We start from the raw sequence: 24,603 nt of genomic DNA, 5'->3' as shown, positions 1-24,603 counted from the left end.
TGGAGCTGCGTGCCAGAAGTCAGTGTTGTTGATTTGCGTTGCTGTGGAGATTCGCAAAACATTCCGCGAGCCGCCGACCACGAGTCCGGTTCGCTTGGCAGGGGTTAGGGTTAATTTTGGCCAGAGTGAATTCGACTCAACTTGAAAGCCACACCCACCTGGGCAGCTTTCGGGCGGCATCCTTAGGCGCCATATGCGGAACTTCGAGCCCACAACTTGCCGCTTTTGCGCTCCTGCTTGACTTCGATTTCGCAAAGGCTGCGACGAAACCCACAAACTGGTCCCTCGCATCTGAGGAGGACGCCAAAATTCGAGAATGACAATCTGATCTGTTTGATCATCGTCAGATCAGCAGCAGGCACCTACCGGCGGCATCACATCGTTCGACAGCAATAATCCAATATAATATTGGGCATTCAATCACATGTCAAATGCAGCCTGGAGATGCAGTCCATAGTTGAAAGTGAACAGCCTGTAAGAAAGAAGACAAGAGCAAGCCCGGTGCAGTTCCTGCTTCCTAGCCGGTTGCTGCTCAACAGGGCTTAGCCGGGAAAGTGCGACGTCATTTGCAAGTGACCACACACACCATCATCTACCCACTCTCACCTGCCCTGAGACTGCTTCAGTCCTTCCTCATCTCATCACTGTATCAAGCCCATCCAAATTGTGTTTTCACAGTGTCACATCGAGGCATACAAAAGAACTCGTTCTCCCAGTCCAAATCTCCTTCCACCACACCTACCGACCCTTATCAGAAAGCCCCTCAACGAAACCCATTGCAAGATGTCGTCCTTCCAAGATAAAGCTCAGCACCAGATAGGTCAGCTGGACAAAGAGGTGAGAATATCTGGACAGCAGGCACACTTATGCGTGCTTGAAGTTGAGGCAGGATGCTGACGAGATGTGTCCCTAGCTGTCCAAATATGAGGTGCTCAACAATTTCGAGAAGCAAGCTGGCGTGCCCAAGGTCTACGTGATCCTCGGCTTGGGCGGCCTGTACTTCTTCCTGGTCTTCTTCAACCTCGGTGGTGCATTCCTCGTCAACTTCGCTGGCTTCATCCTGCCTGGCTACTATTCCCTTGAAGCCCTCTTCTCTGCCAGCAAGGTCGATGATACTCAATGGTTGACCGTAAGCCCATACACCTCCATACCGCATGTAGTCTACTAACGCATCTAACCACAGTATTGGGTTGTCTATGCATTCCTCAACGTCTTTGAGAACTTGATCAATGCCGTCTACTGGTTTCGTATGTACACCCTCTCCTCCCAGGCAGCAGTATTACTAACCAGTCCTAGCATTCTACTACACCTTCAAGTTCATCTTGATCCTCTGGATGGCCCTCCCAGTCACCAGCGGTGCACAGATTGTCTTCCGCTCTTTCATCCAGCCAGTCTTCTCCCGCTTCTTTTCGACCTCCGGCACAACCGCCGCTGATCTACGAGCCAAGGCTGACGCCGCTGGCAAGAGCCAGTAGCTTCGAAAAACAAGCGAGCTGCGACGAACAATCTCTGAGCAACGCGTGAGCGTTCCAGAAGCGTTGCAAACACTCAAAGACGCAGTCAAAGACGAATTCTACGATGTATCGCCAAGGAGAGTTCTACGTGCGTTTGGAACGAAATAACGATCCAATGTCACAATTTTCTTTTGCCGACTGGTGAGCACTCTGTACAATCTGCTGGGGAGCAGGTGACGGGATGGCGTGTGTTTGACGAGGCTTGGGAGCTGGGAAGCAGAGACACGGGAGCAAACATATCCAGGAGTTTCAACTAGGACTGATAGAATTCATTGGTAGTACAATGACCAATTCGCCGTGCCGTAATGATCTCAATTCCAACCACCGAATCCTCTATCTAGGTTCTGCTGCTGTTTGGGATTGACTGCTATCCTGTATGGGAACGGATTCTGTTCACTCGTGGTGATAGGCGGAATATGGTCCTTGTCACGAATGACCGTGGCCACGATCTTGTGCGCTGTCTTGGTGAGACTTGATTCCATCGCTCTTCTCACTTTGATGCGATCTGTACGTTGTGTCAGCACGTGTGCGCGACCTCCGGCGTTTGGGTCTCAATCCCTCCACGCAACAGTAAAAAAAGAACATACCAGCTTCACTCCTCGGCCGCGCCACCACAACCTGCAAACACCACTCCTCCCAACAGACCTCCTCATCAGCCTGCACTCCACCCCCACCACCTAGCCTCCCCAACCATCCGCCCGTATATCCGCCCGTCCTCCTCCGCTTACGATCAAAGAACTGCACCACAATCTCTCCCCGACTCCCTCCCGGCGGCACGTTCGTCGGGCCCGGCGCCGTCAATTGCGCGATCAGAGCGGCCGTATGCGTGTCGATCGCAGCTGCGATTTCAGGTGGGTCGAGGATTGCTGGGAGCGGGACAGGTAGGGATGTTTGGTTTGATGAGGAGGTAGACGAGGAGGAGGGAACGTACAGGGAGGGGCGGATGGAGGGGAAGTAGCGGTGGAAGAAGATGGTGTGCAGGATGCCCTTGACGAGGTCGCGGACGGTGGATTGGTCGGAGAAGAGGTCGAGGATGTAGGTGCGGTGTTGTTGGGGTTGGGTCATTGTCACTTTTGGTGGTGGGAGGACACGATGTCGGTAATGTGTGTGTGAGGGGTTTGGTGGTGAGCAAGGGAGAGGCAACCACAGTTGTGGCGCCTGGAGGTAGGAACTGCTCAGATCATGATTATGGTTTGCATTGCAGAGTGTTCATGAGTACTTGACTGTTTGCTTGGGCAGGTCAAGTGCCTTGGACCATTTGCGGCAATGTATCTGTACCCTGGTCATGCAGTGCGTTGCATAGAGGGGCATCAGCCACCATCCAATCTGATGCACTATCGGCCACCGTACTCCCCAGGCGCGTGCCTCTTTCTGTGGCTGGAACCTCGGCATGTCACTGCTGCAATTACTCTTCCAAGGGCACGGTTGAAGTGGTCACGATACAAGAAGAACGACATCGCTCATCCAGCAAGCTTCATATCCCAGTTTCCTCTTCACTGAGACCGACTCACCAGTCGACCGACTCGTCCGAGGCCGCCATCGAAGACACAACGTTGTCGTCACCACATTATGCCCTCAATTCGACGTCACCCAAGATAGCCTTGTGAACCAAAATGTTCGCAGGTGCCGGCCGCTGGCTCAAGCGGAACCGGAATCGCATCGCGTTTGGAGCTGCTGTGGTGGGAGGAACATATTACGTGGGCCAATATGTCTTGAACAAGATTACAGAGGCTAGACAGCGATCACAGTTGGACAAGATCGCAAAGGATAAGTACGAGACACGCGCCCTGGTTAGGACACAGAGGGCTAACAAGTCCTTAGTATCAAGAGACGATTCGAACAGAACCAGACAGACTGCACGTTGACAGTGCTCGCTCTGCTACCTACGCTCAACGAGAACATCCTTGCCAGACTGCCATGCGAGGACTTGACGAATGAACTCACTGCTAGACGAGCCGAGCGCCTGGCACGAACATCAGGCGAGGGCGCGTCGGAATCGTCAAGTCTGAGAGATGGCGACACTATCAGCATGTCCAGTCTGCAGACCGGCAGCTTTGTACATACTAGCCGAGTGCTAGAGAGCGACCCAAATGCACCACCACGAACGAAAGCACAGCTTTGGGGCGAACTGAAGACCACGTCTATCACAAGGGCTTTCACCATGATCTACTCACTATCGTTACTCATTCTGTTCACTCGCATCCAGCTCAATCTGCTTGGACGCATGGACTATGTGCGGTCGGTCATGGCTTTGGCACAACCCATCACGAGTCCGTCCAATTCGATTGTGCTCGAAGACCATGATGGTGAGACAGGCGCAACCATTGGTGATAACTATGATGACACGAGAAGATATCTGATTTTCTCCTACCAACTGCTGCATCGCGGCTACGCCCAGATCATGGAGAAGGTCAGAAACGCAGTGGAAGAAGTATTCGGTCCAGTCAGACCTCAGGAATCTCTGTCCGCCGACCGGCTGCGAGAACTGGTATTGGAGGTCAGAAAGCGAGTCGAAGGTGCCACAGAGCAAGACCGATATCTTACCCGGTGGCTGCCATATCTGCTTCCACCAAGAGAAGAAGAGGAGGCACTCCTGGTCGAGTCCAATATCATCACCCCACCCCAAACCTCGTCATCATCCTCCTTCGGCGAATCAAGCACAGCCGACTCGCCACCGAAAGAGCGAAAATCATATGTCGACACGTCAAGCGGCCCCTTACGAGACCTCCTCGACGAGACCGCCGATCTGATCGACTCGCCCTCCTTCACCAAAATCCACACCCTCATCTTGAACTCGATGTTCAGCTTGCTCTTCGACCAGAAGGTCATCCAAGCACTCTACCCGCAGCCCAGCTACAATCCCCTCCAGCTTCCGAAGCCAGCGCCCCACATCCCCGGATACAAGAGCTCGACTCCGCCGTCACAGTCGTGCCTGCCGAGCCACGAGTCAAGTTAGCTAACGTCCTCGCTATCGTCACTCGACAGGCACATGTGATAGGGCAGAGCAATAACGGCGCCACCAACGAGTACCTCGCCAAAGCGGACGCAGATGTGAGGGAGCTGGACGCGTTCGCGGCGGTTATCTACACCAGTAATCTGCCAAACACGACGACTGAGGCGAGACCGAAGTCGTCCGAGGGCCAGATCAAGTCTTCTGATGGGATCGGCGTGAGTGATGTTGGCGCGGAGAAGGCGGACGAGATGATAGAGAGCCAGCTGGAGAGCGCCTGGGCTAAGGTGGCTGGGTCTACGTCGTTCTCGGAAGGTTGAAGTGCGACCGTTATGAGCGGAAACCCCCGTGGAAAGACCAGAGAGGGCGCTGGCTACATAAGAAAGGTCAGACGATCTGTTAGGCCTGAATGTTGAGCAATGAAAACTTCGTGAACTTCCACAAATTGATGAACTTTGAAACACTTGACCCACGACATCGATACTGACGCAGGATATGCATATCCCACGAGGCTGAACGATCGAGTAGGAAGGAAGGCCTACTCGCACCTCGGTAAATGTACTGTCATTTGTGCCAAATGCGTACTTAGTCTCTGAGAAGTGTTCGAAGAGTCGCCCCATCAGATAGCAGCGCTATCATGCCATGGCAAAATTAGAGATAGTTGTCGCCAGCTGTGGGGAAGAAAAGAAGGTAGCAGTGCAGGGCAAGGAAGATACTTATACTTCATCGACAAAGTCATGATCCGCGGCGAAGCGAACGACTCATGCACTGACTGTGTGAGCAAGGATTCATTGTTCGTTGCACAATTCAAGATCAGCTGCTGCCTGGCCGAGTCATTGAAGTGATCGCTTCGGTTTGCCGCGGATCCTCAACCAGCAGCCACAACCATAAGTATCTGCTTCGCCCTCGACTCCCTTTTTGCCCTGCTCACCAAAAGCATGCGACGCGCAACTGCCCACCGCCATGCCTTGTTAGCATCGACTGCTACTGGGTGGGGCGAGCCCCGTTATTACCTGGGAGCGTTCCGAGCGAAGAGAACGAGACGACATCTCTGCGATCATTCGTGGGTGCTGTAAGTCTCCGATGACATCGTCTTCCACAGAATATCGCAGGACAAGTGATTGGCATTCGAGCAAGCAGTCGCGGCTGAGACAGCTGCACCTGTACGTTGCTCATGCTGCCTATGAACTCGCCTCCGCCAAGACCTTCACCCAGCGTTCCAACCTTCACCACATCTCCGACAGATCAGCTACGCAGCTTCCCCTAGATGTGGATGCGTCGCTGACCAGGCTCTATCCATCGATACGAGTTTCTCGATCAACGATCCAAAATTGAGAAACCTCAATATCAGTTCCCATCAACAGGGCTTTTCGAGAAATGGTTCGCCCCGTCGAGGCATTACCTCGCCAGACTTGAGAATGTGTAGAACCGGCGAGGAGGAGATAACCCGCTGATCCCGGGGGTTTTTGAGATGGTTCAAGGCGGGAAGGAAAAGTACGTATTACGGTGGTCGGTCTTGTGATGTAGGTCCAGTCATCCGGCGTGTTTTAAGCTCGTGGATATAAATTTCTAACAGCAGCAACATCTTTCCACGGCACTAGCTGTCATTTTACCATTCAGCTGTCTGCTCCAATCTCTTCACATCAGTGATTAGGTATGGAGCATGTCGAAAGTTCCACGCTGAAGTATGGCATCCAGGAACAAAACTGTTATGCCATGTTCTGGAAAGGTTGTCGGATGCTTCTATGCTCGGAAGCGGCGAGATCTGGTACAGCCCTGACAACAGACTTTTTGAGCATCAAGGTTTGGCATTACCGTTCAAGTACTAGGTTGCGCCTGTACCGATGAGCCCCTACGATGTATACTACGCCATTACGTCTCCCTTTCTAAGAATAACTCAAGGCCCTCGTGAGTCACCCATCAGGCAGACTCCATGGACAATATCATGGTGTTGAACGCAGAGCAGCTTTGGCTCTTTCAATGACCGGGGGACCACCCACGTGAAGATCTGAATGTATCAATATGGAGTTGATAGCGCGCTGCTGCAACTATGGCATTCAAGAAAACAACAGAGAAGCACCTACGAGTCCAGTCGAATCGGAGCCAGACAGGATGCCAGACATGCAAGCGTAAGTACCTGGTCGATGTGCTCCTGAGTCCTGGACGAGAAAGGTTGCCCGAGGTTGAGACATACAAGCACTGACCGACCAAACCAGTACGCCGCGTCAAGTGCGACGAAACCCACCCAACCTGCAATCGCTGTTCCAAAGCACAGCGAGCCTGCTTCTACGGCAAGCTCGAGGCCGCCGCACCTGCACTCAAGGTAGTAATCTACGCTCCTACCGCGTGCTCACTCCCACACGACGCCTCCATCGCATGAACACCGCGCCCTCGACCACTTCTACAATCGCACACTGGAACACCTGCAAGGCCCATTCCGTTCGGCATTTTGGTGCAATGTAGTACCGACATTGCTCCAACACGACACCATCATTCGCCATGCCGTGTATGCCCTAAGTGCTGCCCACGAAAACTATTTCGGCGGCAGCGGCGAGAGCAGTCCCCTGCTTCGTTCTTATGGATTGCATTATCAGCAGAAGGCTCTCAGGGAGGCCACCCGACTTGAGGTTGGGGCCGAGCACTTCGACATCTTGCTAAGCATCTGTCTCATCTTTTACAGCTTCGCGAGTCTGCAGGGCCAGTTCGAGCAGGCCACGAACCATGCTGTTGCTGGGCTGAAGATGATCGCTGCTCATACGGAGAGACAGACGGTGTCGGCGATCACAAATGAGGTTCTTCTGCAGATCTACTTGGAGCTTCGGGACCAGGTCTGTCAAGCGAACAGTGAGCAATTCAAAATCGGAGGTCCTGGTTTGGTGAACCGCCTCCTCGTGGCGCCAAAGTCCACCCTGACGGCGGAGGACCTTCTAGCACAAGTCCAACTGCTGTCATTCCAGGTCCTGGATCTCTTCGAAGCCGCCGAGACGTTCCATCAGGACTATCCATGGGTGCGTGGCTCCGTTGCTCCTTTACTTTTGCCGGCATACCAGTCGGCGATTGGCAAGCACACTGAAATCACCAATGCTCTGGCATCACTTGAGCACCAATACCAACAAATCCCAACAATAAAGTCGAACGAGGCCCGCCTGGCCTTAAAGGTCTTCCTCACATCGCTGCACATCGACCTCCAGGTCTTCGTCAACGGCGAGCAAAGCTACGACGACTATCTCAACGACAACGTCGCAATCCTGGACCACGCCCAGAGCCTGCTCGGCCTTCAAACCTACCCACAAACAACAGACACCAACCCAAAGCCCGCCCGAACCCAGCCGCCAACACCATTCGTCTCCTGCCTAGGCATAATCCCCCTACTCTTCGAAATAGCCACACGCACCACCAACATCCCGCTCCGCGACCGCGCCCTCCACCTCCTGCACTCCACCAACCGCCGCGAAGGCATCTGGGACAGGCCTCGTCGCCGCTCGCCTAGCCGAGCGTTTAATTTCCCTCACCGAGGAGGGCAACTCGATCGCCGCGGCAAACTCCAATTGCTCGGGCAGTACCACGGCGGCGATGACGAGCACGACGCACCTCCCCATGTCGTGCAATCTGGGCGATGGTGTCAGCGCCAGTAACACCAAGTTCATCATCACAGACATACAGCTACTCTCCGACCGTCAGGCCAAAGTCACGTATGGCTTCAAGCGGCGATGGCGGCGTACCATTGATGATTGTAAGTTCGGTCCTGCGGAGGGCAGCACCGCCTTCAGCGCTGAAGAATTCCACTCGTTCTGGCTCGAAGGCGTGGGGCCTGGGGAAGGCGAAGTCAGGGAAGAGATTATCGAATTCGATTGATGTGCAGGAGGTACTCTGAGCGAGGAATGAAATGTAGCATATGCGAGAAAATAGTGTTTTGAACATCTCTGTCGGAGGCTATACCATCTTCGAGTGTTTGCTACATAACTTTCCACTCCTGACTTTCGATGTGGGTTGTCTGCAAAGCTCTGATCCCAAATCATCGGCCTCGCATTCATTCATTCACCGCGTGTTGACTTTCCCAAAAGACTTCCATCGCAGAGACCTGACCGACTAAGCCCCTCTCCTCGGCCGCTTGCTCTCACTAGCCACCCGCCCGCCTCTGCCTCCGCCTCTGCCACCATCATACTGTCCAGCGCCATTCTCGTCGCTGCGCGGATGTTTCCGACCACCTGGACCTGAAGGCGGTGGGCCTCCGTCGTTTCTGTACTCCCCTCTTGCACCTCCAGGACCGCCGCTGCGATCATCATTGTACGAGCTGCTCGTGCCACCCGGAGGGCCATCGTGTCTCCGGTTGGGCCGGTCATCACCACCACCACGCCTCGACGATTGCGAAGGCGGAGCGTCTCGGTGGTGGTGATGATGTTGGTCGGTGGGCCTGCCAGAAGACGACGAGTGATCGCCGCGAGTATCGCGATCCCGTCCGCCATTGCGAGCGTCGTGATGATCTCTCGGATCGTCGTTGCGTGAGCGCGTAGATCGTCGAAGATCATCGCTCTGTGGCGGGCGCTCGTCAGGCCGGGCGCTACTGGATGGCGGGCGGCGATCGTTCGAACGCATGCTATCTTGGCAGGTAGATTGCGGCCGTGCTCCGATGGGCGTGTCATTCGCACTGCTGTGAGACGCGAAGAGATCGTTCTGGCCATAGTTGTCGTTACGAGGACCTCGATCGGGAGCAGAGGTAGGCAGTGGCGGACCATTTGGTGCGCCGCCATGAGGTGGGTAGTTGCTGCTAACCGTCCGTCCGCCGCGACCTCGACTAGTCGTTGAGGCTTGCGCCAGGGTGTCATTAACAGCGTTCATTTGGTTTCTGGCCGGGCGTGCTCCACGACCCATCTCAGCAGATGCTGGTCCGGCAGGCGGTCCACGGGAGACTGGCGCAGGTCCAGACGGGGCTTGCGCAGGAGGGCCAGTACCTCGACCACGCGGTCCGGCAGGTGGAGGAGCAACAGGCGATGTCAGCATACCCATGCGGGAGGGATGCACTCCAGCTGTATCGGGCGTTTTAGAGCCGCTTTGATCTGAAAGAGACGGCGCTCGGGAATGGCGACCGGACGACGGACCTGTGGGCGGCCGGTCGTTAGACGGCTGCTGCGTGATACGTGTGTTGATTGCTGGAGGGCCACCGGGACCTCGAGGTGCTGGCATGCTACCTGCTGCCCGCGGACCAGAGGGAATGTCGGGCTTGGGTTCATTACGAGGTTGAGCTGAAGGAGCAGGCTCACGCTCGAGTCGGCCAGCCTCCATGTCGACATTTCGATGCGGAGGTCGCTCATCGCGTGAGGATCGAGGTGGATACTCTGAGCGTGGGGCTTGCGAGGGTGTTGTATGGCGGGACTGATGTGAATCAGGAGGAAGCCTGTCACTACTCTGCCTATCATCACGATTGCGATTCATACCAAAACGGTCCCGAGGATCTTCGCGTCTCGGTGATGAAGCCCGCTGAGGGTGGTCTGATCGCGATGGTGGTGGACGAGTGGTCGAGATTGGAGGTCCTCTGTTGTCGATCGTATTGATCAGAGCTGCTCGTGCGGGATTGACAGCGATATCTGGTTGGGAAGCTGGAGGTGCTGGCTCAGCTCGTGAGGATATCCTTGGCGGTCGATTTGAGCTATCATCAGCTGGCTGTCGAATAGCACTCTCCCGTGGCGGTCGATCTCTAGATTCTCGCTCCCTCGAATGGTTCCTGGTTGGTGGTCTATCTCTATCAGATCCTTTGTCACGATCTCGCTCCGAGTCACGCAGACGTTCCTGAGGTCTAGGAGCATCTCTTTCGCGGGGATATCCTCGGTCGTCCCGACCATTGGGCGCCCGCACATCTGGCTGCTCGTATCTGCGAGGCAGACGTTCGTAGTCTTCGTAATGTGTTTCCGCACCACGATAGCTACTACGAGGATCCCTAATGTCTCGAGGGTCTCTAGCGTCTCGAGAATCACGGACGTCACGCGCATCGCGACTGTCCCGAGCATGAGGTGGTCTTGTGCCGTCTTGTGGTGCGCGAGGTAGCCTTGGTGGTTCGCGGTCACGTCCGGCGTTGCGACTGTCGGTCTGGTCTGGTCTGGTCGGTAGATTCGCGGCTGGAGGAGTGTGTCGGGGAGGCGGCGATAGCTTTCTCGGTAACGTTGATCGTGGCGCCTCGGGACGACCTTGCCTACTAGAGCTCCGTGGGTCCCGCTCTCTTGTAGCGACGCCATCGACTGCACCTGGACGCGGCGGCAGCTTGCTGGGGCTGTCTGACTGCGGATTGCCCTTCGACTCTCTTCCACTTTCGGATTTTGGCGCACCGGAAGAGACGTCAATCATATCAACATCTCTCGTTGTCGATTGATCTTCCTTCTTTGTTTGAGGGGCCTCGACAGCCGGAGTGGCTTCCTTTTTGACGGGTGGAGGTACAGGCGTTGACTCTTTTGCGATACCTGGATTGAAAGACGAAGGGGGTATCCACTGCTTCTCGCTTCGTTTCAGGGCCGAGAGCAGAGATGTCGATGCTACTACCAGGTCCTGCATCTCAGAAGACCTCAACTTGTCGATGGTGGTCTGGAGACTGACACCGTGGATGTTGATGACTGGGTATGTTCCGCCTTCCGAGACAGCGTGCAGTATTGAAATGGCATTGCGCACATGCATGTACTCTGTCGACTTCAGGCATTTCTGGAATGCCTGATGGGTGATGGTGTGCCATTTGTAGAGAAGCTTCCTGAAGGTATCGTAGGGCATGAAAGCGATCGGCTTGCCGCCTTCTGATTTGGTAGCGAACCCGGGAAGCTGTTTCTTTAATCCCCACGCCTCTTTCTCATAAATGGTCTTCGACTTATGCCATCTGTTGAGGTCCTTTAGAAGTTCAGCTAAGAAGCGACCGAAGTGCTCGGCTTCTTTCGATGAGCTCGAGAAGATCAGAGAGACTAAGCGGTCCGTTCGGAAGAAGAGATCGTAGAGCCCAAGAGTCGAGAAGTTTGGCGTTCCAAGACTGTGAAGGGATTTGACCAAGGCGAAGCTGAAATATGCATCCAGAGGCGACGCCAGAATTCGAGGTAGTAAACAATACTCCCACAGAGCAGTACTGAGGCGCTCACTATTCCGAGCCTGACCCACGAACCACGCTTGCTTCTCAGCACTGAGTCGTTTCCGGCAAGCGATCTGTGCCTTGACGTGCTGGCCATTTTCGGCAAGAAGGTCGTTGATCAGCTTGTCTAAAGCTTTGACAGCATCTTCCTTCTTTCGCGTTGCACTGGACCCGACGGCTCGTTCGAGCTTGACAGCATCGCGCTTCTTTTTCTGCCGTGCAATCTCGTCGGAATACGCCTTCCTGGGAATAGCGATGTCATAGAGTGAGAGCTGCCAGAAGGTGACATAGAACCGATGCCCAGAGTCTCGAGAACCTCTTGCGGCAGATGATCTCTCAAATCATCCATGACCTTCTCCAGTATGGGGTGCCAGGAATGCTCATTCAGGGCGCCATCAATAGGCTCGGATTCCGTCGCAGCGTTGAGTGTATCATCCTCTGTTGGTGTGGCGCCATTGACTTCGGTGGGCTCGTCTTCTTCGGCTTCGCCATCCTCTTCCGAGCTCTCGGCGTCCTTCATGTCAACATCGTTGGGCGCCTCCTGTGCGGCTAGTGAAGCATCATCAGCCTTCTTGCGCTCGTACTCAGTGATCTTCCGCGACAGCACAGATCTGCAAATCATGAATGCAATCTCGGGGGGAATCTCGTAGGCCACCATTAGAGCCACGACGTCAGGCACAACTTCTGCGAAGATTCTCATGCCCAGTCCGTGTTGCAGAAGGTCGAGGTATTGGACTAGGACTCTGTGAACGTCGTCGTAGGTGTTGCCAATCACTTTGAGTGGAGCGTCTGATTTCGAGGTGAGGCAAGCCTGTCGTTGCTGAGCCATCAGTACCAAGAATTTGCCTGTCAGACCAGTGGACTGTAGAGCCGCCATGAGACGCTTGGACGTGGCATGCTTCTCGTGTCGAGCATCCAGCAGCTGCAAGATGGTCTGAGACTGTAACAAGGATCCACCGCCCATGGCTTGAAGCTGTGACTCGTTGTATGTTGTATCGTTTGTGATGCCCGCCATAGACGTCACGATATTCTCCAGCATTTTCAGATCCATGGTGTTGCCGTGACCAAGCTCTCGTGCGATATATTGCAAGATCGGCCCAGCTTTCATCATGCTGTATCTCTTGTAGATGTCTCCAGCGAATCGCGATAGTGCTGTTAGCCATCTGCTAGCGAAGATTCCGCCGTCTTGCGTATTGCTACGACCAGCTTTCGCCATGGAGAAGATCAAATTCCATGTCAAGACATCATACCCCAAGTCGGTAAAATATCGAGACCCTTCAACGAACACTGTTGAGATGCTGTCGTATGACTCAATCTGATTCAGTGCAACCGTTGTAACAATATGGGGGTTGGCATAGGCGATCTTGGCCAGAGATCGTGCCATTTGGCGTGCATTGGTCTTTGATATCCGCTTCAAGAGGTCTCGCGTCTCGGCTCTTGCTTGCTCGGTAGCAATCTTGACATCCGGATTGCGAGACGTACGGCCATCTCGCCACTCGAGATACAGCAGGTACCTTGTTCTTGTTGGGAAGAATATCAACAACTCGAAGACTTCGTTGACGACTCCGGCATTAGCCTTCGTTAGGCTGATGCATGGAAGCAAGATTCGTTTTGAGAAGTCGAGCCACCGATCACGATTCGCCTCCGTTGAGTCCTGCTTTAAGCTACATTTGCCGATTCGTGCAATTTTGGTGACCAGTTCTGGATCATGGCCAATTTTGACACCCACGAGAGGAAGCAATGTGTCGAACAGGACGAAGACATCATCCACTGTTTGACAGACTGGCAGCAGATCATTCCACTCGTCGAAGTAGAACTTGTAGCTTTTGCCATCAGGTGAGTCTGCCTTGTCGAGGTAAGGCCATCGAAGTTCTTTTGCTTTGTGATTCTCTTCAACTTTTACTTGACCTTTCGGCAGTCCTGGAATATCGGTCTCGTAGTAGGGCAAGGTCTGCTGCAACGTGGCCCTGTCTGCAAGAGGCTGAGATTGGGCAGACACAGAGCTGATGCAGTACTTCAGAATGCGAAAGAAGTACTCTGGCAAGTCTGGTATAAGTTCTAGGACCCACGGAAATCGTCCGATCATGAATAAAGCTTCTGGTAGGGCGCCAATCGCGAGAAGTGCTTTTAGTAGCGCGATCTTCTGGTCGGCTGGCTCATCCGTCGTACCTTTCGTGGAAGCCTTGTCCGCTTCTGGTTCTCTGGAAGGTGTGCCAGCGCGGGTTGAGGCCTCATTAAGCCGTCGCGGCACGGCTGAGCGCGGTCCGGCCGAAGGTTCCGGATCGTCAGACAGTGCACCAGCAGTCAACAGAGCATTCTTTGTACCAGCTCCGGGTCTTGCCGCACGCTCGCGTTCTTCCTTCTCGACAATCTTTTGAGCTTTGAGCTGCTCCATAGCCTCATCTTGTCGCCAGAGGTGTGGGAATAGATCCTTGAGCGAGATGAAGCCGATTTTGATGAGCAGTGCTGACAAAAACATCAAATTGTCAGGCAAAGTATCAGACTCATCCCGGGCGGGAGACTCGGAATAGAAGCGAAGCTTGAAGCCTAGCAATTGAGCTGCATCGTGGTTGCCGGACGGTGGCTGGGTACCTGTCTCCTCGACCCAAGCTTTGCTGAACTCGTCGTTGGAGTCGTATGATGCTGCACCGGGGATATGCGAAAGCCCAAGCTGATAGAAGGCGCGAAGACCTTGGTCCTTCGCAAGAGCCCAAAAATCTGCATCGCGGGAAAGATTCTCGCTCGCAATTTCGGCTCTCTGCTCTTCGGTGATTTTCCAATCTTCAACACCAGGCAAAGCCCACCGAGGCAGTCCGCGCGTTGACCAGCCATCGTCTTGACTACCACGTGGCCACCAAGGGCTGGCTCGAAGGAATTTGACAAAGAATCGGAACGAGCGAACCAGCACTGATCCGAACACGTCCAGAACGACGTCCAGACTTCGGCCAACATCCAAGTCGAAAGCACCGATGAGAGCCTTTACCTTCTCAACGGCCTCTTCCGCATTTGTGCCGGTCGGTTCTTGTGATGTGCAGCACGAGAAGACTTCCGTTACCAGCTTTGCAAAGCCTTCTGATTCCTCTCGCACCAGGTTGAAGTTGGCTTGCCGGTAGACCACATTCGTCTGTTTCCTAATAGCTTGTTTGTCGAAGATGCTCTGAACTAGGCCCATGCTCATCAGAAGCTTCTGATCAAGAGCATTGCGCAGGATATCGACAGGTATCTGTGTAGCAGATAGGAAATCTGAGATGCGACGAAAAGGTAGGGAGCCATTGTCGTCGTAGAGGACTGAGATTGCATCCACGACCGCGCTTTGTAGAGCTTGCGTGATCTGCGTCGGATCCGCCGTTTCGCTGTCTGCGTCGTCGTCTTCAACCGGAGCGAAGCCGCTGATCAAGGCTCCAGCTACCTTGGGATCTATCCGGCCAGAAGCCACCGCGTGTACCAGCTCTTGCATCGCAAGCAATGCGTCCGTGTCATTGTCATTCTCTCCGAGCGCGAACAAGGCAGGGACGGCATCTAGATTGTCTTCGGTCAGGCTTTGGCAGATCTCATCTGTAAGGATTGTGTAGTCGTAGGGAACATCGAGAAGTGGCTCTTCGACTGCTTCCTGACCAGTCTCGTCGACATCGTTCACCGCAGGCATGCTGGATGTCGGCTCTGCAGGAGTCGCAGCAGGTTGCGGGTTAGGCTCGAAAGCTGCGCCGCAGGATCTAATGTGCCGTTCGGTCTGCTCTGTTGGTATTGTGAACCGCCTCTGCCTCTGCCTCGACCGCGACCACGTCCTCTTCCCCTGGTCTCGTAGCCTTGCTGCCGGCTGCCAGTCGGCGAGCGCGGGTTGCGCGACAGGCCTAGCTCCTCAGGTCGATGAGGTGAGGGCCTCGAATAGTCGTCGCCGGAGTACGAGCGCTCGCTGTGCTTGCGCTTACCGCGTGCTGGAGCGGACATCTGACCGCGCCTTGAGGCAGGGCCTCAGAGCAGGCGATGTCTGATGAAGTTCTTTGTGCATGAGAGAAAGAACTCGATATGAATCTGAAGAGCACGGCGCGATGTTTTGTGCGTGTGAAGCGCGAGTGTGTGTTGGGAATGGCGCCGCCTGGTTCTCTGCGGAGGCAAGAAGCAAAGGAATGAAAGTCGACAGATCTAGTAATACACGAATGTTGGGCAGTGAAGTCTTGCAACTCTACAAGTGATAGACGACTTTCTCGTGGCTGCCAGTTGAGTTCATGCCTGCGGATCCAGCAAGCACTTTAGACCCTAACCCTAAAGATATCGCTCGTGCCCAAATGCTCCTTCCCGCCTCGTTGGACGCCTGTTTGCCTCGTTCAAAGGTACCTCGGCTCACATGTTCGAGTACGCAACTCGAAGAGGCGATATATCTGCGACTGGCTCGCACCGTCCGCCTTCTCGATCATGTAAGGAATCATGACAGCACTTCCCTGATCTCCGAGCATCCCCTCGCCCTGACCTGGCTCCAAGGATGGCAACACCCACCCTAACATTCGAACAATCCCTCTCCCTAACCCGCCTCTCCCCCACAACCTTCCGCCCACTCCACCCGCAATGGACCTGGCCCAACAGCACCGTCGTCCCCGGCGGCTGCCTCATGTCCATGGCCGCCCATGCAGCCTACCAGACCCTCCCTGCTGACCCCGCCTACGCCCTCGACAACCTTCACTGCCAATTCCTTTCCGGCTCCAACCCGGACGAGCCCTATACCATTACCATCCAGCCTCTGACGGATGGCAAACGCTTTCGCGTACGCTCTGCCGTCGTCACGCAAGCGGGGCGGAATATCGTGAGCGTGACGATGGCGTTCATCAATGCCTCACCATGGAAGGGACCGAGCATGAGGCATTCGGTGCCGCGAGTGGGCAAGGAGCGGGTAAGAGAGATCACGATTGATGATCTCGAGCGGGGCAGGACTGTCAGGGGCGGGTATATGAAATTTCAGCGGCTGCCGCTTGTGCACCGGGATCCGAGGGAGGTGCACACGAGCGTGAAGCCGGTGGTTGCGCATATTATTGGGCCGATGCAGGCGGAGACAGGGACGATTCCGCATGTGCTGGGGTTGTTGAATCTTTCGGATTATCATGTTCTTGCTGCGCCGTCAGATCTGCATGGTTATACGTTGGGGCTGCCGGCGATTGGAGATGCGAGTGGGAAGCCCACGGAAGCCATGGCGAGCATGTTCACGAGCCTAAATCATACGGTGCATATACATTCGTATGATTTTCGAGCAGACGAGCTGATGTACGTCGAGGTCACTTCGCCGTGGACGGGCGACGGGAGGGGAATGGCGAATTCGCGGATATTCAACCAGAAGGGAGACTTGATCGCGTCGTGTGTTCAAGAGACGTATCATGTTTTGAAGCCCGGACAGAAGTCGTTATTTGAGAGCAAATTGTAGAATAACAGACAAAGGACCCCCGAACAGGATTCTTATTCGCACTCTTTTCGTGCGATTCTCTCTTGAGTCATACCTACTCATTGAGATAGGGAGCGAAAGTCTTGATGTTCTTTCGCGCTGTAAATTCATCACTCCGTCTCTGATCGCCACTGCTGGGAATCTTTATCCTGCTTGAGCAAATCGATTCATATCCTGGCTGAGTCCTTAAGCGCAGACGCCAGGCGTTTACTGCAAAGACACAGTTTTTCGAACAGCCATTTCTACCAGTCGTCACCCCAGCCGTCGTCCTTCTTCTGACCCGGTTGGCTAGGGCCCTTCTTCATGGCGCTTGTACCGAGACTACCGCTCTTCGCTGTGGTGGGCTCGTTGGATCCACCGAAGCTGTCCCAGAAGTCTTTCCGTTCGGGCTCGACGCGACGAGCTGAGCCTGCGTTCGCGGCCTTCTCGTCTTGGCCTTCGATGAACTTGTTGAAGTTTTCGGCTGCGTTCTTTGTGCCTGAGGCAATGGTCGACCCTGCTGTAGCTATTCCAGTTCGAGCTTGTGCGGCGAAATCTGATGATGCGATCTATAGCGTAAAAATTAGCCTCCGACTCCCTGAACTGACCATTAAGATTGTCCAGCGTATACTCACATTCTTTGCGGTGGGCTGAATATAGCTCTCGTTGACCACCTTGGCCTGCTTGCTGACCATGCCACCAAGCCAGCCGAATCCCTTGGTTATTGCGGCCACCGGGTCCTTCTGGAACTCATCCGCACCAGGCAAGCCACCCTCCTGACCAGCTGATTGACCAACTGGAGCAGAGCTGCCGAAGCCACCATATTTGCCGCCTTGGCTAGGTGGCACGCCATCGGGTCTGCTGGCGTTGGCATCGCCCATTCTCGCAAAGTATGCCTCATTCTGTGCCTTCTGCTCTGCCGTAATGCCAGGGCCTCGTTTGCCGGGACCACCAGCTGCAGGGCTTTCAGTCCGTCGTTGCGAACTTATGCTCCGACCGGCGACAGGTGTGCCACTCCGGCTGTTCTGTGTTGACCGTTCTTGCTCCTTCTGAGCCTTCTTTTGTCGCATGACCTCCATCTGCTTCTTGAAGGCGGCTTCGTCGAATGTCCTATCCTCGACTTCGGCCGACAGGCGCTCCTTCCACTCTTCGCCTACTTCGCTATCATAGCGCTCTTTGATCGTACATTCATCGAAGGATGCGCCTGAGGGGTTGTTGGCGGTGAAGAAATCCTGCCACCTCTTATTGCCGCCGGTGTCCATGCGGCTTATCTCTGCGGACTTGAAGGCATCCATGGATATGGAACGGACGAATGAGACATGAACACCCAGTCCGCGATGGGTGCCAGCACATGTTAGACAGATGAAGTTGCCGAATTTTGGGGAGGCCTGTGTGGTGGTTAGAATTGAGTGTTGCGCTGCGCATTGTAGCGGGCAGAGTATGCTCACCCATTGAGGGCTGGGTGCACCACAGTCGCAGCACTTGTCGTTTCCGGCGCCCTCCTTCTTAGATATTTGTGACAGCTGTAGGGAGTGTCAGAGATTTGTCTTGTAATCAACTCGTGCCACGTTTATCGGACAGGACAGCGGGCTGCTGAACTTACTTTACTACGAGTTTCTGGGTCTACTTCCCAAGACGCCTTAGTAGCCATGTTGAGTAATGAATGTGAAGAAATGAATGGAAAACAAGAGAGCGCACTGTTCGCAGCAGACTGAAGATGCGTACTATTGTGGTGAGTGTGAGCACATGTTATTGTGGTAAGTCGAGGAACAGCTGACGGCCAAACCCCGGCTAAACTACGTCACCCAGAGGTCATTCTACACTGCCATACTTAGGAGAGGGAGAGATGTTCAGGAGATGAAAATGGTAGTCTTTGGGTATCATGTTGTACATTCGAGCACTTATTGCTTCGTCGCGCCACCTCGCAATTCCTGCATCAACATCTTCTCGCGGACTCCTGTGACGCGTTCGAATCGATCGACAGTCATAACAAAAGTTCCCCTCCCACCAGTCATGCTTCGGAGATGCTTCAGGTAGCCGACCATCTCTTTTAGCGGCACCTTCGCAGTGACGGTGCGCTGAATATTGGTGACTTGGTGGTCGCCCAGAGCCGGACCCGAGCCCGAAGATTCAAAGGGGTCCTTCGGGGCATAGATTCTCTCCACGTCAATCAATTTGGCAGAATCATTATCGGCCTTTTCTGCTTCATTATCCCCCAATGACACAATGTGACCGCCGCGGCTTGAGGAGATGTCCTGGACGATCTTGCCAAGCGAGGCGTCATCTACGCTGATGTCCACGTTCATGACAGGCTCCAAGAGGACGACTTTCGACCTTGCTGCAGAATCCTTGAGAGCCGCAATTGTCGCCAGAGAGCCGCAGCAGACAACGCCGCATTCGTGGTCTCTGTGCCAAAGATATGGTTGGCAGGATCCAAAGTCAGCGTGACTCGTTGATTCCGCATTGGATATGAGAATGTCGGCCCTCGCGACAATGCTGCTGAAGCACCGTTGCTGAAAGCTGTCTGAATTTCTCTGAGCGTCAGGACTTGGGCGCCCGCCTTAATTTGTTTCTGGAACAGGTCTTGGGCTAGACCAACGCCGTCCGTGGTGGTAGCCTTTCCCTTGCTATTCAAGCTTGGCGCTTCAACTACTATCTCATTTCCATCTTGGTGGAAGGAGACGCTGTTTTGAGATCGCTCGCTGCTAATTTGGCTCTCGTCTATCGGTTCGATTTGCGCTGTGCAGCCTGCCTTGCCCTTGCTGCCCAACTTATCGCTCTCGAAGATCTTCTGCACAGCCTTCGAAGGACCAGTGAGAGCCTCGCGGTAGCCAATGGTGATTGGCCCATCCTTGCATTGGCTTTCAGGTCGTGCACCAGCCTATCTCGGGCGATCTCGAGATGCAGTTCTCCCATACCGCTGAGCAACGTCTGCCCGGTGTCCTCGTCTTGTTTGACAGACAAGCTTGGATCCTCACGAAGCAAGAGTTGCAGCTTAGCATGCAGGTCTCGTTCATCTTTCAGGCTGTTCGGCTCGATGGCAGCAAAGAAGACAGGCGGTGGAACATGGATGGGCCTCAGCTGCAGCTCGTTCACAGGCTCCGGTGGCACCTTTCTGTGTTGTTCAGCGTAACAGATCAGCGTGTCTCCAGTACGGTGAAATTTCGATCCAGCAATGACAGCGATCTGGCCAGCTTGGACACTTTCGACGGGCTCCGAATCGGAGCCGTACATACGTAGTAATGTCATTGCACGCTCCCACTCTTGGACGTTTGTGTTGTACAAGACGTCGTTCCGACGGATAGTGCCAGAGTATACTCGAATGTACACCAGAACGCCCTTCTTAGGGTCGTTGACGACCTTGAAAGCCAGGGCGCAACCTTGCAGGTGCTTGCCGATCTCAGAGCCAGATGCGACTTTCTTCCTGAAATCTTTGATGGCTGATCGAATGTTGAGCTTCCCAGCGACAAGTGCTGATAATGTGCCCTTGGTTGGTCCCATACTGATTTCTGGATCGCTCCGCTCCTCCGGTGCAGGGAAAAGGTCGTTTACAGCATCAAGCAGAGGCTGAACGCCAATATTGCGGAAGCTTGCACCTGCAAACACTGGTACGATGACCGGCGTCTCGCGCAACAGACATCGTCGGAGACTTTGCAGTATATCTGTACTGGACACAGCAAGATGATCTTCGTTGGCAGCGAAGAAAGCTTCCACAAGCACGTCGTCGTGCTCACTTAGGAGCTCAACGAGTGCAATTCGTGCTCTTCGTAGCTCTTCAGCTAGATTGGGCTCGATCGTGCTCAGGTGCGACAAAGAGAAACGCTTAAAAGCCGTACCGTCGGAACCGAGATCGTACTTCAGAGCTTCGAGAGCCACTACGTCTGCGACACCCGTGAAGCTGCCCCTGCCACCCTCGAACCAAGGTATTTGACACAAAGCTGGCCAGACATCTAGTCTTAGTCCGATTTCTCGTACCGACCGTCCGAAAGCTGCTCCGTCGCGATCGAGCTTGTTGACATAGATAATCCGAGGTATCTTCCACTCGCCTGCCTGGTTCCAGACTTGCTCGGTTTGAGCTTCGACGCCCGCGACGCCATCAAGGATACAGACCGCGCCATCGAGGACGCGTATCGACCTCCGTACTTCGAACGTGAAGTCTGCATGTCCGGGCGTGTCAATTAGATTGACGTGGTGAGGTTTACGGGAAGGCGTTGCCCCATCGCCAAGGAGATCGTTTGGAGGCCAGTCGAAAGTTATCGCAGCTGACTGAATCGTAATGCCTCTTGACCGCTCGGCCGGTAAGAAGTCGGTCACCGTGGAGCCCTCGTCGACATTGCCGATCCTTCGCGTGTGGCCTGCATAGAATAGCATTCGCTCTGTGGTCGTCGTCTTGCCCGCATCGATGTGTGCAATGATGCCGATGTTTCGAACATTTGAGACCTGCTGCCATTGTCTCGCAACTGTGCTAAATCCATGTCTACGGCCGTGCTGCGAAAGTGACCTATGACAATCTCCATGTTTTGTCCACGATTGTACGATCTGGCGATCAAGTCTTGATGTACGACATCGCAACACCATCACACGTGGAATGCTGACTTACTCCTCGCAAACTGAATTTCTAACTGGATTTCTTACAAAAGAGCGACAAAAAGAAATGCAGATGATGGCGAAGATTGTCTACCAAATAACGACTGAAGATTCAATCAAGTTTACGCTCCTTTAAGGTTGACCGCAATGATAGTACGGTGGTCCACGTACACCAAATATGCTCTAGCCGCTTTTCAACCTCAATCGAATTCAGTCCATTTACCATCAAATGCATCAGACACACATGGGCTGGTCTGCAGATGGCAGCGCTGTGCGGATCGGCGCGCGAAGACTGCCGTCAGTTTGCTGCAGCCTGCACCTTCCTCCAGGCTTCGAAGCCCGCCATGATCGCAGCTTTCTGTGCCTCCGAGGTGAAGGGAATGTCTAATGTCGTCTCCTGCCCTTCAACCCTTCGTTTGACCGTTCCCACTTCACATTCAGCCTCTGTCGCCCAGCAAAAGTCACTGTGTTCATTCTCGTCCAGCTTCACGTCGTAAGACTTGACGTCAACCAAGAAGTGGAACTTGACGAACAGTCGTCCTCTTCTTGTTGTCAACACTTGACCATGCTCTGGTCCCACAATTCGGTGGAAAGCCGTGGCGTGCAGACCTGCCTCTTCCCAGAGCTCTCGTGCCGCGCCATGAAGGATCGTCGGATCGTCGAAATCTACGGCACCTCCAGGTACTTCCCAGAGGTTCGGCGACGAATCGGTAGGAGCGCGCCGGACCAGGAGGACTCTCGGTTGCTGTTGCTGCGAGGCCATGGTCGTCTGTGGCAATTCTGTTGCGTTGCTTCCGGACTTTGCGAAGACATCGGCATCGGTAATGACGACCGCTCCTGACCCTATGCCTCCATTGATGTGATACTCTGTTGACTTGTAAAGAACCGTCGGATTGTTCTCGAGGTAAGTTCCTTGGGAGATTTGAAAAGGTGCAAGAGTCGGGTCCACGGTCGCATTAAATTCAGGGAGTGAAGGCTTCCCATGGACATGTTCCTTGGCCATCTCGGCGAAGATCGTCCTGATGTTACTTGTCGAGCCGCTCGTCCAGGCCTTCTTTTTCCGCTGACAGGCGCCTTTGAAACTCACGATCGGCCCAAGACGTGTTCACGCCTGGATCTGGTGAGCAGATATACGACGAGATTTATGTTGAGAGGTGGTGTGTATCAGAGGCGAACATCAAAACCGTTCAACAACAAGCAATAGAAGACTCATTTCAAACTATGCCCGTTCTGGCAGTCGAAGCTTGGCAGGGAACTTTGGATCTAAGGCAGCGAAGATGAGGCAGTGCTTTCTTTGATTTGGAAGTGACGCCTGAACTAAAGACCCTGAGACCCCGACAACGTCGAGAGAGCTTACCACCCAAACCCTAGGCATCAATAATTCAAGCGTGTCAGAAGGGCCCACTAGGCTACTGCAAGCGAGATCTCAACCGTTTAAGGACAGATGCCGCTCACCAGCAACACCGACTTCTTGGTCCAGATAAGTGAGCATCGACGATGACATGGTTTGCTTTGTATCGTGAGCAATTTCGTGCAAGCACAGCTTCTCCAATGCATGTCTCATCCGGCACAGGCCGGCCTCTGGTGATGCTCCCCTGTGGCCACATGCATTATCCATCTGCCCACAACATTGAGTGACCAGCTGCTTCTCAACACAATCCCGGCGGCGCTGAAGTGCTGCACTCATTGTCCTGCACCACATTCCCAGTGCCATTGGTAAATAGCAGAACATCGAAGTCATTCTCGCTCAACACGTTGCCTTCGACGACGTTATCGCTTGCCAGCGTCGGCGGTGCTGGCCAGTCAATAATCGCAATACCGGCCGCGAACGGGTTCGTCTGCCCTCCTGAGGAGATGCGCTCGACAGTGTTGTCCTTGATCACTGCACCGATGCTGCCTGCAGCTATGACACCGTAGTTGCCTACAGGATTGTCTTCGGCTTTGTTGCACGCTGGATTTGAGTCGCTCAGATGATTGTCGTGTACTTTTGCGCCAGCAATGTCAGGATCGATGAAGACCGCTTGACAGGTGTTTTTGACAGTGTTGCCACTGACATCTGCACCGCTGGTCTGTGTGCACAGCCCAACATAGGTGCCATCCACTTGGTTGTCCTGGACTTTTGCTCCGCTGACGTCGTCTACACAGATACTGATGAAACCCAAGGGAGGTGACTTGGTGACTGTATTTCCATAGATTAATGAGTCGATGCAACCGTCCGAGAGGACACCGTACCTCCCACCGTCGATGAGCGTATTTCCAAGAACTTTTGTGCTTTCTGCTCCGACAAGGGCAATGTTCTCTCCGGAGAAACCTTTGATGGTGAAGCCGGATATGGTCACATCTTTGACGCGTTGGCCGACAGTCGAGACCTTCTTATGCTCAGCAACGGCGTCTGCAAAGACCACATCCTTTCCAGCAACACAAATGCCCGCTTGATCATTCTCTGTGCCGCCAACATTGGTGCAGACATTTGGAGACGGAGTAGTTGGCGGCACAAGCGTGGCGCCTGGCAGACCAATCAAGGAGAGTCCGCTCTGCGTGATGAGAAGTTGTTCGGCATAGGTGCCGGGCTTGACGATGATCTTGGCCCCCGGCTGTGCAGAGGTGATGGCCGACTGGATTGATTGTCCAGCACTGACAAACATCGGCTTGCCTCCCCAGGGTCCCCACGCTTTCCCGGCAGCGGCGTTCTCGGCCAAAGCGAGCACATAGGTCAACGAGAGGATGTGTGACCCAAGAGGAAACATCTTTTGATCGATTCCTACTAGAATTTGCTGCTTTGGTTGCTGATTCGCACACGGACTGTCTTAGACGCGAGACAGCAGGCGTGACGCGAGCCCGGGCATAACGACATCCTTATAACTTCATCTGAGGGCCGTGGTGGTTCTAGCCCAAGCTCGCACCCAAGCATTCGTATCCACGCTTGACAGCATGGCAAATTGTCCCAATGTCTCGGATGTACAACACGAGAAGCAATGGAACTTACCGGAAGTCGTTCAACATTTGGCTCAGCCGAATCAATACCATGTTCTACTCGTACTATTGC

At 54.1% G+C, this 24,603-nt stretch overlaps 10 protein-coding genes across 10 annotated transcripts; 4 read left to right on the top strand and 6 right to left on the bottom strand.

The window, feature by feature from the left end:
* Positions 1–783: 783 nt before the first annotated feature.
* Positions 784–1,475, top strand: AB675_202 (Protein yop1; the record flags this gene model as incomplete). Its single annotated transcript, XM_018141968.1, has 4 exons — positions 784–837; positions 914–1,129; positions 1,184–1,247; positions 1,297–1,475. 4 exons carry the CDS (start codon positions 784–786, stop codon positions 1,473–1,475), a joined length of 513 nt encoding a protein of 170 aa, XP_017997774.1.
* Positions 1,476–1,825: 350 nt separating this feature from the next.
* On the bottom strand, positions 1,826–2,579 carry AB675_201 (uncharacterized protein; the record flags this gene model as incomplete). Its single annotated transcript, XM_018141957.1, has 2 exons — positions 1,826–2,019; positions 2,102–2,579. 2 exons carry the CDS (start codon positions 2,577–2,579, stop codon positions 1,826–1,828), a joined length of 672 nt encoding a protein of 223 aa, XP_017997641.1.
* A 548-nt stretch (positions 2,580–3,127) lies between these two features.
* Positions 3,128–4,784, top strand: AB675_200 (Peroxisomal biogenesis factor 3; the record flags this gene model as incomplete). The annotated part of the gene is made up of 3 exons (XM_018141946.1): positions 3,128–3,285; positions 3,336–4,465; positions 4,513–4,784. The coding sequence occupies 3 exons, from the start codon at positions 3,128–3,130 to the stop codon at positions 4,782–4,784; spliced, it is 1,560 nt and encodes a 519-aa protein (XP_017997737.1).
* Positions 4,785–6,486: 1,702 nt separating this feature from the next.
* Positions 6,487–8,319, top strand: AB675_199 (uncharacterized protein; the record flags this gene model as incomplete). The annotated part of the gene is made up of 3 exons (XM_018141933.1): positions 6,487–6,593; positions 7,145–8,063; positions 8,107–8,319. 3 exons carry the CDS (start codon positions 6,487–6,489, stop codon positions 8,317–8,319), a joined length of 1,239 nt encoding a protein of 412 aa, XP_017997689.1.
* Positions 8,320–8,553: 234 nt separating this feature from the next.
* On the bottom strand, positions 8,554–15,209 carry AB675_198 (THO complex subunit 2; the record flags this gene model as incomplete). The annotated part of the gene is made up of 2 exons (XM_018141922.1): positions 8,554–11,835; positions 11,880–15,209. 2 exons carry the CDS (start codon positions 15,207–15,209, stop codon positions 8,554–8,556), a joined length of 6,612 nt encoding a protein of 2,203 aa, XP_017997709.1.
* An 834-nt stretch (positions 15,210–16,043) lies between these two features.
* On the top strand, positions 16,044–16,973 carry AB675_197 (Acyl-coenzyme A thioesterase 8; the record flags this gene model as incomplete). The annotated part of the gene is made up of 1 exon (XM_018141911.1): positions 16,044–16,973. One exon carries the CDS (start codon positions 16,044–16,046, stop codon positions 16,971–16,973), a length of 930 nt encoding a protein of 309 aa, XP_017997729.1.
* A 260-nt stretch (positions 16,974–17,233) lies between these two features.
* On the bottom strand, positions 17,234–18,621 carry AB675_196 (ADP-ribosylation factor GTPase-activating protein GCS1; the record flags this gene model as incomplete). Its single annotated transcript, XM_018141900.1, has 4 exons — positions 17,234–17,539; positions 17,606–18,358; positions 18,419–18,493; positions 18,574–18,621. 4 exons carry the CDS (start codon positions 18,619–18,621, stop codon positions 17,234–17,236), a joined length of 1,182 nt encoding a protein of 393 aa, XP_017997754.1.
* Positions 18,622–18,871: 250 nt separating this feature from the next.
* On the bottom strand, positions 18,872–21,341 carry AB675_195 (Ribosome-releasing factor 2, mitochondrial; the record flags this gene model as incomplete). The annotated part of the gene is made up of 3 exons (XM_018141890.1): positions 18,872–19,376; positions 19,463–19,821; positions 19,848–21,341. 3 exons carry the CDS (start codon positions 21,339–21,341, stop codon positions 18,872–18,874), a joined length of 2,358 nt encoding a protein of 785 aa, XP_017997633.1.
* A 514-nt stretch (positions 21,342–21,855) lies between these two features.
* On the bottom strand, positions 21,856–22,560 carry AB675_194 (uncharacterized protein; the record flags this gene model as incomplete). The annotated part of the gene is made up of 1 exon (XM_018141879.1): positions 21,856–22,560. One exon carries the CDS (start codon positions 22,558–22,560, stop codon positions 21,856–21,858), a length of 705 nt encoding a protein of 234 aa, XP_017997635.1.
* Positions 22,561–23,206: 646 nt separating this feature from the next.
* On the bottom strand, positions 23,207–24,304 carry AB675_193 (uncharacterized protein; the record flags this gene model as incomplete). Its single annotated transcript, XM_018141868.1, has 1 exon — positions 23,207–24,304. The coding sequence occupies one exon, from the start codon at positions 24,302–24,304 to the stop codon at positions 23,207–23,209; it is 1,098 nt and encodes a 365-aa protein (XP_017997671.1).
* Positions 24,305–24,603: the final 299 nt, after the last annotated feature.

The sequence above is a fragment of the Cyphellophora attinorum genome (assembly GCF_001299255.1).
Source record: "Cyphellophora attinorum strain CBS 131958 chromosome Unknown Contig22, whole genome shotgun sequence".
Classification (NCBI taxonomy): Eukaryota; Fungi; Ascomycota; class Eurotiomycetes; order Chaetothyriales; family Cyphellophoraceae; genus Cyphellophora; species Cyphellophora attinorum.
This window is presented reverse-complemented; position numbering and strand designations above follow the sequence as displayed.